Source organism: Leuciscus leuciscus, assembly GCF_965113295.1.
Source record: "Leuciscus leuciscus genome assembly, chromosome: 6".
Lineage (NCBI taxonomy): Eukaryota > Metazoa > Chordata > Actinopteri > Cypriniformes > Leuciscidae > Leuciscus > Leuciscus leuciscus.
Window position 1 is genome coordinate 17,008,208 of NC_138730.1, and position 19,802 is coordinate 17,028,009.

Consider the following 19,802-nt stretch of genomic DNA (forward strand, 5'->3'; position numbering starts at 1 on the left):
CTTGATTATGTTGTACTGTATATGACATGCTGTATATTTTAGCTGGAGGTTCAGTCTCCACCTGGCGTTGCCATCGGACTTGTTCGACAAAACTGGCACGTTTGCCTACCTAGATTCACAGTTGAGAATGAACGAGGGGAACCAGCATTTAAGATTGCAGGACCATGTGTACCTTGCACCTGCTGCGCGGATGCAAACTTTGAGGTGATGCACATACACTCAATTTCCCACTGACTTGTAGACTTTTAAATGACAAAAATAATATTTGGTCCCACCTCAGAGATTTAAATTAATAAGTTGATACAATGCACGTCTTGTTTACATACATGTTTTTTAATTGTACTTTTTAAAATAAAAACCTGTGTGTAATTATAGCTGTAATAAATTACTGTAATTATATCTAAGTGCACTTTTGACCCCAACACCTAATCAACCCCTTAAACCATTACACCAAACATGTCCCTATACCTGTATCCCTCACAGTGTTGCCAGTGTTTCACGCGGAATTGTGCTACTTTTATTACACTGTTCAACGTTATTTTATTTGTATAGACCCATCCCCCACCTCAATTGGGCTGTTTTTGCTATACAGACCTGGCAACCCTGATCCCATCTCAATAGCAGCAATACAACATGAATACAATAAGTTCATTGCACCTAACAATTATTTTGAGTAGATAAAAGACACCTAATATAAAGGTTGAGCAGATATTGTCTATCCTCTAGCCTTTAACACAAACTTTTTTAAAAACATTTTTAGATTGTAATTTAAATTCTATAAGCTTTTTAAGCCATTTTAAGCTCACTGCACTTCCACACTAGGGGATTTCAGGTTGTGCTATATTTCCCCACAAAAAAAAACAAAAAAAAACCCTGACCCACAAACACGTTTCTTTGATTTTAAATGCCAGAGCTAACATGGCCTTTTTGCTTTTCTAAACAGTAGCAGAATGAAGATTAAGTTGTAAATCCAGTGCTGGTTTCTGAAGACATTTAGCTAGTAACCACTGTTAATGTGTTAAAGATAGTTCACCAAACAGTAAATGTTAACATCATTTTCATTTTTGGGTGAACTATGCCTTTAATGTGTTGTAATTTCCTGTCTTACACTGTGACCACAGCTGGTGTCTTTGAATGGGGCGGCAATAGACAGATCATTTGGCAAGATCTTCAAACCTTTCTCAGGCTGTGAACCAGCTGGTGCAGATTTTGTGCTGAGGTTTCCAAGAAACTTGGAAGTCAAAATGAAAGCTACACTTTTGGGAGCCTGCATACTTATTGTAAAAAATTTTTTTTTTTTTTTCCCATTTCTAATATAAGATTTTATATATATATATACTATTTAGTTACTATTCATTTACTATTACAAATGTTCTATTAATTATAACTCAATTCATTTTTAGGACTGCTTGTATTATGAAGAGCGACAATAGCGTGAAACTGTGAGTGGCAAGTGCACTGCTGTATTTTAATAATAATGTAGAGTATGGGAGTATTCTGGAATATTTATGCACAAAAGATATGTAATAGTTAGGGCAATTTTTTATCTTTGTGTGCATGTAACACATCCATTTATTTTTTGGTTACAGTACTTCGAAAGAAGAAAAGGTGGAAGACAAATGTCTACAGACTGCTTGCTAAATGATCTTGCCAATAAAGTCATACAAAATCATAATTATACTGTATATGGCTAATTTTTTTTTTCTCTCTTTCAAAAAAAAAAAAAAAAAAAAAAAGTTCACCGTGCAAATGTTGTTAAAGTCACTACCATTAAATCATCTACTTTACTGGGGCACATAAATCTGTTCTGTTTATTTATTTTGTAGAATCTTTAAATTCAAGTCTGGCAAATTGCACGTAATTGTTTCAGCTTGTGATTCTCACTTATAGGAAGGTGACATGGTTGCATGTTTTGTCTTAAAGGGAAGCAAACACCACAGTACCCACAAACACCTACAGCTGAAGTTCTTAGTAATTCTACTGTGATGTGAAAAAAAAAAAAACTTTATTGTACACTTTTAAGAATGAGGCGGTGTTCGTCCTTGGTGCAACACGTTTATTTCTGTAAGAAATATGAAAAAGACAGGTTAGATCGGGTAACACTCCATATTGTGTAGCCTAGGCCTACAGCTGAACTCACACATCACGTACTGAACGCAATTTCCACTCTTATAGCATCAGTGACCAATCTTGCATCTGTAATGCTTGGGGTGCCCTCTACTGGTGAAGCTGAGTTTAACAAGAAGAACACTCTTAAAGGGATACTTCACCTCTGGAAAGATGAATGTGTATTTAAAATAGGTCATTTATGTAGAAGAAATGTGAAGACATTTTTGAATTTGGAGCTTTGTAGACTGAGAAAAGCCAGAAAATGTATTTTTGGCTTATGTGGATGAAAGACAACAACTCCCAGAATGCACTTGCTTCGCTGCCCTAGGAGGCCACTCCCAAGCCACGCCTACCGGTAAGAGAGCGCAGTTGAAAACAAGGCTTGGCTACTATTTGAGACTCCGTGATGAGTTTGCCAGGGATTTCGAGATTGCCCAAAATGTCCGGGATTCGGCTTTTGCGTTCTACAGTCGCCATTCATTATGTTTACTGTGGCGAGCAGGACGAGGCTGAGGGCTGCGGGAGAACGGCGCGAGGCCGGTGGCGTCATTACTGAGACGCGCCGGTCTCATATCTCTCACGGAGGAGCGGGAATTTTCTTAGCAATGGTAAAACGCACATCAACCGATCACTTGTTTAGCGTTCATGTAAACACTACATTCAGATTCACCAATCGGAATGAATTCAGTTAGATTGAAACAAAAGGTGTGCATGTAAACAATGAATGGCGACTGCAGAAAGCAAAAGCCGAATCCCGGACATTTTGAACGATCTCGCCCACCGGACAAGTCCGGGAAAAAGAGGATGGTAACCCCTACTACTCAGCTTTCTCCTACTACTCAGCTTTCTTCACAGAACAAAAGCCTGCTAGCTTAGCTTCCAAAGAAAGACGGCTGACACTGTGTGTACATTCTGTGAGTGAGATCCCACCTCCTATGGGCGGCCTGAAAACATGCGGAACAACGCCTTCTACTGGCTGTAGTCTTTAGCCTCTGGCCAGAAAATCCTCAGATGACGCAAAATGACGATTTTTGCGTCATCGGAGGATTTTTTCCAGACAAAAAATACATAAATCTCTTGTCTCAGGGGGATATGAGGGTGGAAAGCACGGTAATTCGAAAATACTACAGGTTTTCTACTAATACAAAGCTTAATGCTAAATCCTGAAGTATCCCTTTAAATATACAATCACAACAATATTATTAGCAAATAGTTTCCTTATTTTCAGATTAGCCAGTTCAAAATTTAAAGGGGGGCAATATCTCTTTTAAGCCGTCAATAAAAACTCAGGGCTACACTCCCCTCCACCGTGATCTCAGCCATCCAATGCCTCCAGTAAACTTTGGTCTGTGACTGTGTTACCTAAAATCTCTGTTACCTTATAGTTTCTTTGTACCAAGGACGGTTGACCCAATGTATCACACCTTGCAGATGTGATGCGATACGATTCCAACGACAAATAATTTGTCTGTCCACAGACTCCACACTAAACCATACCTGTCAACATTTGGGTAGGGTTCAGTTCAACCACATGCGGTTTCATGTCATCTAGCCTATACATTACAGTTACACACCCCATCGCCAAATCATAGAAAAATTCAGTTAAGACAGTTGTATTCATCTTAACAATACACAACAAATCAATATAGCCTACAGAAAAACAGATTTCTAAAATAAGGTATAGGCCACAAATCTGTGAGTAGGCTACAGTTTTCAAGACTGAACAGGACGGGGGTGATGTTGTGTAATATTCAGTTACTGTAAGAAACTGTTCCAGCGGGTGGAGTTTACCGGTAGTGAATATTAGCCTACTCATCACCTGTGTAGCCTACTCCATTAACTGGAACAGATTTTCACTGGAACTGAATATTACATCCAAATATTGTTATGTAATCAATCAGCATATTGTTGTGTAACTTCACCTATTGGAACAGTAGCCTATTTCAAACATTTTCACAGGAACTGAATATTACAAACAACTATTGCGAAAAAGCGTGCACGGATTATGAATTGGTTCACTGTTACCGTTGTAGGCTACGTAGTTTTGTTTTGTTTTTCTTGTTTTTTTTCTATATAGTTCTATTTTGTTAATAAATTTTGCATTCTGTTTTGGCTTTCTCGTGTGTCCCTATTTTTGTTGTGTCCCTTTTGAGCCACGGGGCGAAACTGGATTGAAAAACCAACTATAGGGTTAACAAATCTGAGCACAGCTGAGACTTTTTCTCTGGTAGCCTACTTTTGACGTAGGATATTTATTTCCGTCAAGGTCAGGCTGCGATGTCAAATGTATTCCCAGGAATGAGTGATGCGTTTTCCGCTTTTAAAGTATTTTTTATTATAAATATAGTTTTATAAAATAAGTAGCCTAAGATATGGCTTGAAATGGTTTAAAAGCATTAGCAAGAATAAAAGCGCATAATTTAATGTGACGCCATGCAGCCAAAGGATGACAGAAAAAAACGGATGCTGCGTTAATTGCGTTAAATATTTACTTACCACTGAGTATTTTCCCATTTCTACCAGTAACGCTTACCCCTCATTTACACTGAACACGTCTGCGACGCATTACGGCTGCGACACGGCTACCGGAGTTGATCGCGCCCATTCTAGTCAATGCTTGTGTTTACACCGGCCGCGACGCGGCGCGTTTCAGAAGCTTCCCAGAAGCGGCTCTCCACGCCGCTTCGCTATATATAGGCGCCTAGTCTATTTTTGACGGACGCGCGTCCAAGTCGCACCGGAAATACAAACTAAAAGTAAAAAAAACATTGTCAAATTCAAAATAAACACCATGTGCAAACTCCCAAACGTATTACACACCAATATCCTTGGTAGAAACCATAGACTGTATGGTAGAAACCCAAAAATCAAGAAAAACCACGTCGGACAGGCAAATCACGTGGTCTCGCGCATCCAGTCGCTCCGCTACTGAAATGCTTCTGGTGTGAGTTGGCACAGCGTGGAGGACGGAATAAAACCTTGTCGCAGACGCAATGCACCGCACACGTGTGCTGTGTAAATGAGGGGTTAGGCCTATTCAACTTCCCGCGTCTACTACCTGCGCAGATATCGACGGCACAACTGGGTTGTAGGTTGCCAGGTTGAGCTCACAAATGGGTTGAAATTTATGTGTTGATTGCGCGAGTGCTAGTAGGATGGGTTTCATACAAGATCTGGCAAACGGACAACCTTGGAATAATATATTGATGTGATTATTCATTTAACGACGTTTGGGCCATACAAATAACGGGAGTTTCACGGCAGAAATAACAAAACGGGAGGGGGGCGGGAGATGGGTGTGAAATACGGGAGACTCCCGGGGAAAACGGGAGTGTTGACAGGTAGGCTATGCACTAAACGCGAAGCGACTGCGAGATGCGTAACAATCAATCAAAACCCACAGCCAATCAGAACAGCGTGTGGGCGGAGTCTCGCGGCATGTGCAGAAGCACAGCACCAGAGAGTAGCCTAATCTTGACGGCAAATTCGGCAATGGCAAGAAAATGGATAAGTAAGCTACATAATCAAATGAACAAATATTACACCATTTAAACATTATTCAAATACATAGGCTACTGAGTTACTAAAATCTTTGTCAAATAATACACTTTGTTCACAGTTTGAATGTTCTTGTTTTTGATCGCTGTCTTACCACCTGATCTCCTTTGATTCACCATGCTCAGGCCTCTGGGGTTGTAGGTGTAAATCGGCTGCTTGCGATGCTGTCGTTGTGGCTTGGTTCTTTCTGCGGCTGACAAATCTCTGCTGGTGGCTGATCAAGGGGTAGAATACCACATGGCAGCAGAAGATTTCTGAGAACTACTCTGTCCCTTCCTTTACCATTTTCTGGACTGATCTCCAGTGCTTAATTTGTAAATAAATAATTGCTGGATCAAAAACAGCAATTAAAAGGCACTGTGACCGACACTGACCATACAACTTAAGTTTTCCCGGAACATACAATGACGTCACAAAACAGTGACGGCACAACTGTAAGGGCATCGTTCACAAGTTTCTGCACAGCCTTAACTACAGCCTAGTGTATTATTCTGTCACGTATATAGCTACGTTGAGACCAAAAATCATTCAGTTTATCATTGTCCTTCATTTCAGCTGTCGTCTCGTTCTCTTTCGTTTGCACTGGTGCTGTGTATACACACTTGATGGGTTTCATGTATTCAATCACTTTGATGGTACAGACCAAGCGTGCCGCGCAAGCCCTGAAAAGTGAAGCCAAAGCGTCTTGATCGCGTTTTATCACACTGATGCAAGTTCAAGTGTCAAGCGAAGGGGCGTCGTCCATCTTTTTTTACAGTCTATGGTCCAGACAGATTGTGCGATCAGTTGTGGTCACAGAAATAGGTATGTATGGCACTATCCTTTCTGGGATCTGCACCAGTACATGATTGTAGATCCCGCCTTCTGGTAGGGCTGGGCGATATGGACCAAAAGTCATATCCCGATATATTTAGGCTGAATATACGATATATCCCAATATTTTTTCCGCAAAGTGAAATGTTCAGTCAAAGCCAAATATGACATGTCACAAGTAGTTTTATTGAAACCGGCTATTTCAGTGAACAGTTGCAAAATCAAATGAATAAATAATAAACAGGTTTCTTCACCTGGTTCATAATTAAATCATATATTCAGCTCAGCTGTTCAAATAACAATAAAATGTAAACATAAATACTGTATAACAACAGGAGTACCTTTTTTTAAATCAAAGCTCCATAAGGTGCACATTTAAATAAAAAATATCTTAAATAAAAATAGCCTATCAAATAAAATAGGCCAATCTTTTTCTGAAATAAATGAGAAAAGTACAATATCACATTTTTTTTTAGTTTGACAACTATAAATGGCTTATTAAAATCAAATTACAGATTTTCTTCTCCTTTCTAACAAATCCACAGATGCAAATAACGAACATTACAAAAGAATAAAATATGACAAACCCTAGTAAGGGCAGCATTTACATATAAAGAAAGAACAAAGTTCTTTTTGACATTTTTTCTCAAAGTGAGTTTTTGTTAACTCAATTTCTTATCTGAACAGTCTCAACCAGTTGCACAAGCAACAGACTATCAACTCAATAAACATTTTCCCCCTCTTTTTTTTACTTTGATAAACAGTAATGCTGTCTTGAGGTAGACATTAGAGGACAGACAAGCGTGTCCTCCTTCGTTTAAAGATTTTGTGCAAGAAACACCAGCCTGTCAACGGCATCCGGCCGTTAACTTGTTTATGGCACTCCCTACATATAACGTGATTTTGTTGCTCATCTGATACTTTGAATCCGAACCATCTCCAAATTACTGAGCCACTGCTTTTTCTTTTACTAACCAATTCCAACTCCGCACGCTCCGCAGACGTTGTTGCTTCTTCCATGTTTGTTGCAAATTTGAACTATATCGATATATGCGATATGGTGTAATTCCATATCACATTTAAAAATATAGTGATAGCCCAGCCCTACCTTTTGGTGGAGGATTAAGCTTGTCAGGTTAAAAGAACATGTGTTGGCCTTGGGCTCTTATATAGAGAGTCATGACTTGGTTAGCTGGCAAGGGCACACTTTTTCTGACAGTACGAACGTCTCTGAATCTGAATCACCATTCTGCATCAACTTGACCACACGGTGAGCAGTTTTCACTGTTATTGCGAAGGCTTTACTCACTTTGTGTGCCAACTGCTTTCTTTTACCTTTAGTCTTTCCCTCATTTCTGTTAATGATGGCCTCAATTACATTGTAGCCGATGATGGGGTCACCAGCAACCGCTGGGTCGCTTGACCCTGCCCACTTTTAAAACAGTGCGAACAGTTTCCACCCGTTCCCTCTTCCTTGCACTATTTGCAGCCTTTCGCTCTCTGCTATATTCCAAGAGGGCGGGGACTTGTCTCCATTACAGCCAGAAACATCTGCTGCATCTCCTTGCAAAGCTCTTCCAACATCTGCTGCACGTTCATGCTGTCAGACTTAAATCTCAATCCCCTTTACTGTTTTAATTGCCACTGTTGATTGGGACTCGTTAGGTTTAGAGGCTTTCTCTCAATTTTGAGAATTTTTCTCAATATCTACCTTTGCTGCCTCATCCACTTCCTGTATAAGTTCTTCATCTGTTATGCTCACATCGCTGAGGGTGATTTGGAACTTCACCGAAATACTCCACAGTCCAGTTTCTATCGAGAGGAGGAACTTGTGCGGAATGATGGCTCTGCTTTACTGTTCATCGGTGTCCTCATTGGCTGCTTTCCATAAAGTTCTGTGGAGCTATCTACCCTATAGTGGCATTTCAAGATGGTGAGGAGTGCACTGAGGGTCAGCCGACACTTGATCACTAACATGTCTCTTAAAGGCAGCCCTGGACTGACAGCCCTGATTACAGCCTCGACTACTTCAGTCTGTGTGTCCCCTTTTTCTATTCCCAGCTCAATCTGGCATACTAAACTGAGATACGCCAATTTATCCCTCTGACCACTCTGCCCAATTTACCCACAGATTTTAAACTCCCTTCGCAATGTTACAATGGGCAGGTTGGCTCTGGTTGGCTTTTGAGGGGGGAATCTGTAGTCTTTAGAAGAAAAGGTGTGTGATGAGAAATATTTTTCCAGTCCTTCTTTTGGAGCTACACCTTTTATTTTGTCTTTCAATTCATGTTAATCAGCAGTGTACTGTTTAACTTCATCGCTCTCTAGTTTCTCCACAAGGTCATCCAATGCACACTCTGCCATCTTGATGAGTGCCCTCCGTGCCCTGCTGCGGGACTCTTCCCTGTCCAAGCCATCACATTTCAGATACCAGCAAACATCTTCCCCAAGTTGCCACAGAGCTGCACTCATTTATTCTCGTACGATCTGACTAGCGTCCATCTTGCTAAAGGCTCGACTCATTGGGAAGGAGGGAGGTTAATGGTGCTGGTCCCTCTGGGAGCGCTTCTGCGTGAGCTGGAGTCTGAAGCACATCTAAACACGACAATTTAATTGGCTGAGGTGTCAAGGTTCAACTGGAAATAGCTACGGTGACGTTCTTTTCAACCACTATGGACCTGTGGTCAAGCAGAACTACTGAAGCCTAACTGTGCACTTTGTCAACGAGGAGTTTTAACTGAAAAGCCGCTGCCTGCAAACATCGTATTTCCCCGACTACCAGACGGGAGAGAACATAACCTTGGGCTTGAAAGAGGCACTGGCTGTATGGGACCTCTGTGAGGAGCGTCAGGTCACAGCAGACTAGCATTAACATTGTCAAAGCAGTGGAGATTAATCAGTGGACTAGGTTCCAGTGCTTTGGGCATAGACTTCATCTGGCCATTGGAAGATAACTATGGAGGTATTTTTGGTGCAAAACTACTGAAAGCCCGTGACAGTGGAATTTGTAGTTGTAGAGAATAGCCACACATGTGTATCAGTAAATTTGAAGTCACAGAGAGAAATGTTTTAAGAGTTGCACACTTGTAGACTTTTTTTTATCTTCCACAAACACAACAGTCACACCTTCTCAAATTCTTCATTGCAGGTGCACAAATCCTATTCTACAAATCACAAATTAAGAAACTCATACGCTCACATTTTTGCTACAGTTGCTGCAGTGAATATGGTGCAAAACGCATTTACACACCCGCATCAAGAAATGTGAAGTCACGGAGAAATTTTGCTCATCTGCAAATCAGTATGTGAATTCATCCAATGAGAGTTGCACACTTGTAGAATATTTTCTCACAAATGTCTTGTATATTTTTCTAGCACAAACACAAGTACATAACCACAGCTGCTTGAATCTGCTGCGACCAATCTCAAACACTGTTTTTCGATTTCAAGTGACAAGTTTCGCCCGCTCTCCCTTTTGCACCAAGTGCACTGTGAAATGTGGGGCAAAAGTGAGTTGTGCAACTGTAGAGGCAGTGGGCGGAGCCTACATGAATATTCATGAGTTTCCCGGGCATGCGCGTGGAATTGCTCATTCTAGTTCACGCTCCTCGTTTCTCAGCAGGTTTAATGGATTATTTCAAAAAAAGGTAAATATAGTTTCAGCGCGAACTTAAACTACAATTGTGTATCGTTTTGTTAAATTCCTAATCTTTTTATTAATTCGTCACTGACTGAATGATTGCTGGCATTCACTTCGTGTAGGCCTATATACAGTAGCTACAGCAAACTTCAACTCGCCGTATAAATTGCACCTTGCGAAGCTTTAAAACTGTGGCTTTTACTAATTATTATCATTTGTTGATTGCAATAAATTAAATAAACCTTCACAAATGTATCTGTGGGCTAACACTTTTTAAAATATATATAATATATCCTGGTGTGATTGTTCTTAAATTCTTGTTCGTTTAAATAAGCCAAATCATTTAAGACCAAACTCAAGCATGAATGTGTTGCTTTAATACATACGTACAATTTGGATTAAACAAAATTATATGGACAAAAGTGGATAAATTACATTTGATACAACTAGGTTACTGTAAATGAGAAACAAAAAACACTTAACATTATTTTACGGAATAAGAGCATGCGCGTGGAACTGCTCATTCTAGTTCACGCTCCTCAGCAGGTTTAATGGATTAATGGAAAAAAGATAAATATAGTTTCAGCGCGAACTTAAAATACAATTGTGTATCATTTCATAAAGTTCATAATGTTTTTATTAGTTTGCACGTTTTGTGCATTCGTTAATGACTAAATTATTGCTGGCATTCACTTCGTGTAGGCCTATATAAAGCACAGCAAACTTCAACTCGTTCATTTCGTTGTGCTTTTCCTCTGTACATTGCAATGCTTTAAACTGTCTTTTGTTATCATTTGTTGAATGTCACTGCAATAAAAAAAATTATAAATAAATAAAATAAAAATAACGTTCCACTTTTACCGTAAAACCAAAAATTCCAGAACACCTGAATGATTACAGCAACACTTATTTCCAACAGAAGAGCAGAATATTCCTAAATACATGAACCATTACCATTTAATTTATTTATTGCTAAGCTCTTCTGATACCTTACCTTATGAAGCTTTACAACTGTGTCATCTCTGGCAATAATCTCTGGGAAATAACTCCACAACCATATCCATGTCCAAATAAACATTTTGCACCCTATACTGATGTTTCTCGTTGTCATGTTCTTTCTTTGACCTTATGTGTTGCTCTGTGTGCCTGGATGATACACAATGATGACCATTGATACAAATGCATGATCTACTTCCGACTTGAACTCTTGAAAATGAAACCTTTAAACTTTGTTGGATCAATGTTAAAACATGACATTCTGGTATTTAAGATTTGCATGACAAAAGTTTGGAATCACTATGATTTAAGAAATGTTAGGCCTATACTTTTATAGCAGGCAAGGTCAATTTCCACACTTCATTAAGCAGCAGAACCATTTTCAACTGTGATAATAATCAGAAATGTTTCTTGAGCAGCAAATCAGTATTAGAATGATTTCTGAAGGCTCATGTGACACTGAAATCTAGAGTAAAATGAGCTCTGCCATCACAATATATTTTTAAAAACATTAAAATAGAAAACAGTTGTTAAAAATATTTCACAATATTACTGTTTTTCAGATAAATGTAGTCTTGGTACCTTAGAGGTACCTTACTTAGAACCTTACTAATACCATACTTTTGAACCGTGTATATAGCCTATTATTAGATCAAAACCAGCACAAGCACACCTTGCAATCAAAACATTAAAAATAATATTTTTATATTATTTTGCCAGTATGTTTGTAAATATTTTTTTTTAGAACATCAAATTGGTGGCTTATTATATTCCGTAAAATAATGTTAAGTGTTTTTTGTTTCTCATTTACAGTAACCTAGTTGTATCAAATGTAATTTATCCACTTTTGTCCATATAATTTTGTTTAATCCAAATTGTACGTATGTATTAAAGCAACACATTCATGCTTGAGTTTGGTCTTAAATGATTTGGCTTATTTAAACGAACAAGAATTTAAGAACAATCACACCAGGATATATTATATATATTTTAAAAAGTGTTAGCCCACAGATACATTTGTGAAGGTTTATTTAATTTATTGCAATCAACAAATGATAATAATTAGTAAAAGCCACAGTTTTAAAGTTTCGCAAGGTGCAATTTATAAGGCGAGTTGAAGTTTGCTGTAGCTACTGTATATAGGCCTACACGAAGTGAATGCCAGCAATCATTCAGTCAGTGACGAATTAATAAAAAGATTAGGAATTTAACAAAACGATACACAATTGTAGTTTAAGTTCGCGCTGACACTATATTTACCTTTTTTGAAATAATCCATTAAACCTGCTGAGAAACGAGGAGCGTGAACTAGAATGAGCAATTCCACGCGCATGCCCGGGAAACTCATGAATATTCATGTGGGCTCCGCCCACTGCCTCTACAGTTGCACAACTCACTTTTGCCCCACATTTCACGGTGCACTTGGTGCAAAAGGGAGAGCGGGCGAAACTTGTCACTTGAAATCGAAAAACAGTGTTTGAGATTGGTCGCAGCAGATTCAAGCAGCTGTGGTTATGTACTTGTGTTTGTGCTAGAAAAATATACAAGACATTTGTGAGAAAATATTCTACAAGTGTGCAACTCTCATTGGATGAATTCACATACTGATTTGCAGATGAGCAACATTTCTCCGTGACTTCACATTTCTTGATGCGGGTGTGTAAATGCGTTTTGCACCATATTCACTGCAGCAACTGTAGCAAAAATGTGAGCGTATGAGTTTCTTAATTTGTGATTTGTAGAATAGGATTTGTGCACCTGCAATGAAGAATTTGAGAAGGTGTGACTGTTGTGTTGTGTTTGTGGAAGATAAAAAAAAGTCTACAAGTGTGCAACTCTTAAAACATTTCTCTCTGTGACTTCAAATTTACTGATACACATGTGTGGCTATTCTCTACAACTACAAATTCCACTGTCACAGGCGTTCAGTAGTTTTGCACCAAAAATACCTCCATAGATAACTTGTTTTCTACGTTTGTTAGTAGGCTAAAGCAAATATTTTATAATAATGTACTTTTAAGACGACAGCGATTAACCATAACGTTAGGGGTAGTTGTACCATAAATTTAAGAATAAAATAATTTTAAAAACAATGTAGAATTCTGTGTGCCACACAGCATACTAGGAGTGGCCTATTTCATATAGGGTTAATTATTAGCATGAAGATGGTTGTATGTAAAGTACACATCTGCCACAGCTATTTGTTTACTACTGCACTAACATTCATAAGGCTTACAGTGGTGACATGATTTGAATATAAACTGTATGTTTGTTTGTTGTAATTATTGGATTACTGTTTTATACTATTAGTGTGAAACTGGGCAAGTAATTAGAGTGTGAATATTAAATGTTTTGAAGTGTCACTGTAGTATATGTTTTGTTTTTTTCACATTCTTATTCACAGGAAATGCTCGAAAGATAATGCACAATGCATTAACAGGGCTACTGAGATATGCGGGAAGATTGTTGGCCACTTCTCCCATAGCTAGAAGAAAAGAGTGGCCTTGAGGGAAGCACAAAGAGAGCTCAACCTCCCAGAGCATGCCATGGTGACAGACAAAAATAATATCAATTATTAATATCAATAATATCGGGGTTCCGCTCAGAAAATGATAGCAAGAGTCCTGGAGCAACAAAATTCTTCGTCCAAGGTTCTCTCTACAGACCATAAAGTTCGACACCTACTGCCCTCATATGGCAGGACCTGGAGGTCCTAGAATCTGTGAACAAGGCACTCAGCCCACTCCAGGACTTCAGGGATGCCCTGTCAGGTGAACATTATGCGAGTATATCTTGCGTGAAGTCTGCTCTGCATCTTCTGAACACCTCAGTACTGGCTGAAGAGGAAAAAGACCTGATCAAATCACTGAAATCATAAATTCTGAGATATCTCAATGAAAAAAATGAAGCCATCCTGCTAAACATGTTCACTTTCCTAGACCCAAAATTTCACAAAATAAACTTCCCCTGGCTATGCAAACTAGCATAGTTAAAGCAGCACTCAGTAGCTTCGGGACTTCTTCGCTGTATTCTCGCTTTTTGCTCGCAGGTTTCTCTCTAGAGCTCCCCCCACAGCTTCGGAATAGATATTTGACAACACTGTTGTAAAAACTCGTTGGTGATTCTCAGACACCAGAGGCTATAGATCAACGGCATCAAAGCAGATGGGACGTTCTTTAAAACGTCTTCTTCATTCGGGTTCGGACAGCGTGAGGGAGCACAATAATGACAGCATTTTAGCAGATTTCTTTTGGCCGTAAAGCAATTGTTTACATCGCGAGACGTGATATCACGCGAGACTTCCTGACGCAGCGGCCGGCGGCCCGCCGGCTCAAAGTTGCAAGTGCGTATTTTCCGCTCACGGACACCAGGGGGGTGCGAAACGACCACCATTCAACCCGAAATAAGTAATATAACCATTCCAATGACTCCGAAGCTGTTCAGTTAAGGTAAAAAAAGTTACTTAGTTCACCTTTAATATATCTGTGCATACAAGCAACAAGCTCTGCATCAGAGAGAGCTTTGAGCACCATGGTAATGTTTTTATTTTATTTGTATTGCTCCTGTCTGAAACCAGACAAGGTGGATATGCTGGTTCTTTTGGTAAAGAACCCCTCGAGTGATAAGAAGAACTTTTTGGAAAGAGGATTTTGAAATACCAGTTGGTCATTTAAAAAACAAGAACAACAAACCAACAATAGTTTTAATGGTTTGAGTTTGATTAAATGCATAGGCACCAATTTATGTTTCTGCCGGTGGGTGCCCAGTGAAATGATGGGGAAAATATCGATGTTGATTAATATGACCTAATTAATATCGAAGTTGTGTGGACATGTCCCACTCAGGTCCCACCTGTAAATTATCCTTATGTTACCAACCAAACAAAAACACATTCTTTCCATGAGTGTTGTCGCAAGATATCTGATGATCAGTAGCGGTTCAGTAAATAAAATAATTAAATAAATACCTATTTACAATAATCACTTAACTCCAAAATAACTATTAAATAATAAAATAACTTTAGAACTGGCTGACTAGAATCAGCTTGAAAGGCGAATCCGTAGGCTAATTTCTTTGCAATTTAAAGGTGGGCTACAAGGTGTTATTTCGTCAGTCAATCGTGAAAGTCAAGTGGTTGAAAGCTTCTGGCAACATTAAATCCAGGAGAGATGATCATTTTAGAAAAAGAGTAGAGAGTTTGAGTTTAGGCGCTCACATGTTATGGTTTTATATGAACGAGAGCAGAAGAGCCGAGACAGTTTTGAGCAAGAGCGAAGGAAATCCGCATGCGAGTTGAGAGATCTGTGCTCGCACATTAGCTTAGGCCTATTGCATGCGCTCTCAACATTTGTCATTAAAATAACCATTGAAACGGCCTCAAATAAACTATAAAAAGGTGAAGAAAATAGTGTCTGAAAGCTGTAATCGATTTTTTATTGGTTAAAATTAATGGAATATCTCGTATTTTTTATTTTCCGTGAGTGCTCGTCAATTTCCGTGGGTGCTCGAGCCTGATTAAGTGAACCAAACTTTTAAATCCAGTTTCCTTTTCAAAAGAGTTTATAATCCTGCTTAAATGCCCCTGTTTGTTTGGAATTTTTTTTCAAAATATCTTATTTTCATGAACATTTGTATGTTCTTATAGTTTGTATGTTTGAGTTGAGAAATACACATTTAAGCATTATCAGTAATGAATTGTGAATTGTCCTTGATATCCAAACAGTTGACTCATGATACCATTTGTTTATTATATCCCAGGCAAGCTACTTCAGAAAAGTTCCACTGACAGAGCTTGCAGATTTCCAACTCGCTTGACTGATGCTAAATCCAGCAAGAGGGCAGTCTTAAGCGAGAGGGACCGAAGGTCAGTTCACTCGAGCGGCTCAAAGGGAGGGTCCCGGAGGGCCCTAAGGACCCTGGAGAGGTTCCATGATGAACAGAATATGAACATGAGCAGGGAGGATTCAACCTCCTAGCTCCCCTGAGAAACTTAACGACCAGGATGTGTTTCCCAATCGATTGGCCGCCCACCGGGGTGTGATTTGCCGCAATGACCACCACGTATACTTTGAATATGGAGGGGGCGCACCCAGCGTCCAGCATCTCCTGCAGAAATGTAAGAACAGACACAGTTTTGTACTTGGCGGGGTCTATTTTTCAAGCTAAGCACCAGCTTGAGAAAATATACAATTTCTGAGCATAAAGGTGTCTTGTGGAGGGGGCCCTCACTTCCGAGATCGTTCTCATCACTTCCTGGGGAAGGCCTGACCAAACATGCAGGTTCCACAACTCCGGTTGGGGGTGCCAAATCATGAAGGTCTCTTCTCAGCAGTTGCTCAGCATTGCTCTAGGACAATGTGCTCTGTTTGTATTACTTCATTACACCCTAGTGAGCAAATCAAATATTATAACTGTTTTCTATATTTATTCAAGATGTTTTAGTGTGTTGCATTAAGCTTAAGTCTTCTTCGGAGCAGCGAGATAATCGCTGACTATAGGGCATTTCAGGATTATTGAACTAACACAATGCAAGTGATCCTTATCACTCCATCTGTCGGAAGCTAGTTATTTTAGTTGATAAAGTTTTAAATATGGATATTTTTCTTACACAAATGCACATTCGCTTCAGGAGGCCTTTATTAACCCCTCAGAGCCATGTGGATTACTTTTATAATGGAATGCACTTTTTTGGGCTTAAAATGTTGGGCTCCCATTCATTGCCATTATAAAGCTTGGATTAGTCAGGACATTTTTTTGTTATATAACTCCAGTTGTATCCGTCTGAAAGAAGAATGATATTTACACCTAAGATGGTTTGAGGGTGAGTAAATAATGGGGTAATTTAAATTTTGGGTGGTGTGAACTATCTCTTTAAAACACCAACAAAGAGCCCTGTTTTTGCATGGGGTATTTTGTTGTCAGTCAGTATCCTGGCAACCTATGGTGTTCTCCAGGAGTGTAGAGTATCACTGGTGTCTTGATACTTCACAATATGTCAGACAAAGGAGTTTGCAAAGTCATTGCCTTTTTATGTCCGGAGGTGCCATTCCAATTAATGCAAAAACAAAAAAAGAGAATACAGACAGACAACACATTACGAGTGTATGAATAACAAATTTCCACGCCAGACAAACATACTTGAAATGATGGAACCTTCAATGTGCTATCATCATCTAATCTGGTAAGTAAACTTACAGACCGCGATACCTTTGACATTTTTACAAAGGGCAGTTGTTTATGTGAATGTGCTAGATGAATGTCTTTTAACATTTTGTTGCTTTTTTCCATTTTTGGGTTTACAATGTGAAACACCTTTGTTCTGCTCAGGTGTACCATCGGTCTCACATGATCGTTTGGTCTGAAGAGTCTCAAGTTATAGAAGTGCATAATAGTTTGGCTGAAGGAATGCTAGACATAATCAAAAAATTTAAAACTTCTTTGAGTTTTTAACATGAGTACATATTGCGCCGAATAGACTGATGACATATTTTTGTAGGCCAGCTCAGAAATTAACATCACCCTGGTTCTCTTGACAAAAACCCAATAGGATTTTTCCAATGGGTCTTGGAGTATTGCAGAAAATAAATTATGTGATGAACAAAAGTTTATGTTTCTTATTTTTTGTTCATCATGATAATTTCAAAAATAAACTCAACTTTTATAATATTTGAAGCCTAAATACAATTAGCTGAAGTAAAAAGCTAAACGAAGGCTATAAATGAACTACACCACAGTTACATGACTTCAACGTCACGATCATTAAGCTGACAATTTCTTCAGTCTTTCTATAAAAACATTTTCCCTAAAAGTTTGAGTTATAATAATTTGCAAGAGTGTGATAACACAACGAGGCTGTGAAAGTGGACTAGATGAGTTTACCTGTTCGGCTGATGATGTTTAATGTCCCCGACAACCTCTCTAGTCCCATTTCTGTTAATGACCTTTAAAGTAAAAAAATATGTAAAATTCACAAGAGGATATTACTGATGTATTTTATGTCGTAAAATAAAACATGAAAATATCTTGACCCATTAAAAAGCCTTTGCCTTCAAGACGACGCAACCAGAAGTGCTATAATGCTTAGTATGTTCTGGGTTTTGACCTACAAAAATACATCCCAGCAGAACTCTATAGAGTGAGACAAATTACGAGCTACCGTTATTCCCAGGAATAAATAAGCAGTTGTTTATTTCCTAACATACACTGAGAATCTAATTGCACATTTCCCCACTTGTAGGACAATTAAACCAGAACGAACACTTGTGATATTATGCGGTGTGACTTGCCCGGTATGTCTATTGTTAGAAATGATACGCACTAAATCATATCTAAAACAAATTATGATACGAGACAAGTTAAATAAAAGTAGCAACGTACCTTGGCAATTGCAATGAAGAGCACATAAAGTTATAATGAGGAGTAGTTGTAGGTGCATCGTGACGCACGGTCCCGGCTGGTGTGTCCAGCCCCTCATGAAGCCGGACAGATGGAGCTCTTGGGACTGAGATGCAGTGAAGTGGCTCTTACTCACTTGTCCCGGGCTGATGAAAAAGGGCGTGCACATGACGCTCGCTCCCCCTCAGCTCGACCCACAGGATCAAATCCTTCACTGGCTCCCAGCAACCTGTTGAGCTCATTGACGAGCCTACATAATGTGTGGATTGCGAAACAGTCACAGTATGAGAAATATGTGGGTTCATTGACAAATAAAGCTTCATAAAGGTGTTTCTTTATAATCTTTTCAAAACTGATGCAATGCATATTTTTGAGTCATGAACAATGTGTTTAAACACTTAAAAAAAAAAAAAATTCTGTTTTTATGTCAGGCGGTACAACCTGTAACAGTGTAATTATAGCCTACTGAGAAATATTAACTACATAGGCTACTTACTATGGGTTAGGGTAGGATTAGCGTTTGGTTTAGGGTTAGTTGCATGTAATTATGGCTAATTTATAGTTATTACTATAGTAAAAACATGTAACGTGTGTAACAATTTGTTAAATAAATAATAACAAACTCGCGCATTAACACAACACGCATGCGCACGTGTTCACGAGAGCACAGCGACGCATGCGTGTTGCGTGTTGGAGATAATAATGATAATAATAATGATTATTATTATTTTTATTATATAAGTGTACCCCAAACAAAGCACTCGCGACGCTTCATAAAACTGAAGTTAAACCACTGGAGTCACAAGGATTACTTTAATGATGTCTTTCTGGGTCTTGAAAGTGGTAGTTGCATAGCTGTCTAGCTGTCAATGAAGGGACATAAATCTCATTAAAAATACCATCATTTGTGTTCTGAAGATGAATGTCTTACAGGTTTGGAACGACATGAGGATGAGTAATTAAGCTGGTGATCAGCCACCTAATGACCAGCTTGCAACAGTTAATGACTTGCTTAAACCAGTTAGAAAACTAACTATGTTACAAAAGACAGCTACCATCTTAACCTGGATTCTCCAGAAGGGATAACAGGCATCAACCAACATTGGCAAAGGACATTAAAAAGAAGAAGAAGTGGTCTACCACTTCTTTAAACAATTCAATTTAGCTTTAATAATTAGAACAAGTTAACTTTGTTTTAATTCGTGCTTCTAATGTGTATTACTGCAACAGGATGAATTATTATTAATTATAATAATGCATAACCCCAAGATTGAGCACAAGTTCATGTTTT

At 38.8% G+C, this 19,802-nt stretch overlaps 1 protein-coding gene and 1 long non-coding RNA gene across 5 annotated transcripts in view; both read left to right on the forward strand.

Moving 5' to 3' along the window:
* LOC309501830 (phospholipid scramblase 2) overlaps positions 1-16,986 on the forward strand; it is a 21,476-nt gene extending 4,490 nt beyond the window's left edge. For 3 of the 4 annotated variants that reach the window (XR_014206989.1, XR_014206990.1, XM_082174124.1), the window contains 4 exons: positions 43-204; positions 1,122-1,280; positions 1,404-1,442; positions 1,590-1,694. Coding sequence is in view for 2 of the 4 variants with exons in the window: in XM_082174124.1 (XP_082030250.1) it covers positions 43-204; positions 1,122-1,280; positions 1,404-1,433 (351 nt within the window). In the remaining 2 variants the exon portion in view is untranslated. Of the gene's footprint in view, positions 1-42; positions 205-1,121; positions 1,281-1,403; positions 1,443-1,589; positions 1,695-15,874 lie in introns of those variants that run through there. The other variant, XM_082174125.1, reaches the window with a different exon arrangement.
* Positions 5,424-6,329, forward strand: LOC309500542. Its single transcript, XR_014206623.1, has 2 exons — positions 5,424-5,981; positions 6,022-6,329. It is a non-coding gene; the product is annotated as an uncharacterized lncRNA (long non-coding RNA).
* Positions 16,987-19,802: the final 2,816 nt, after the last annotated feature.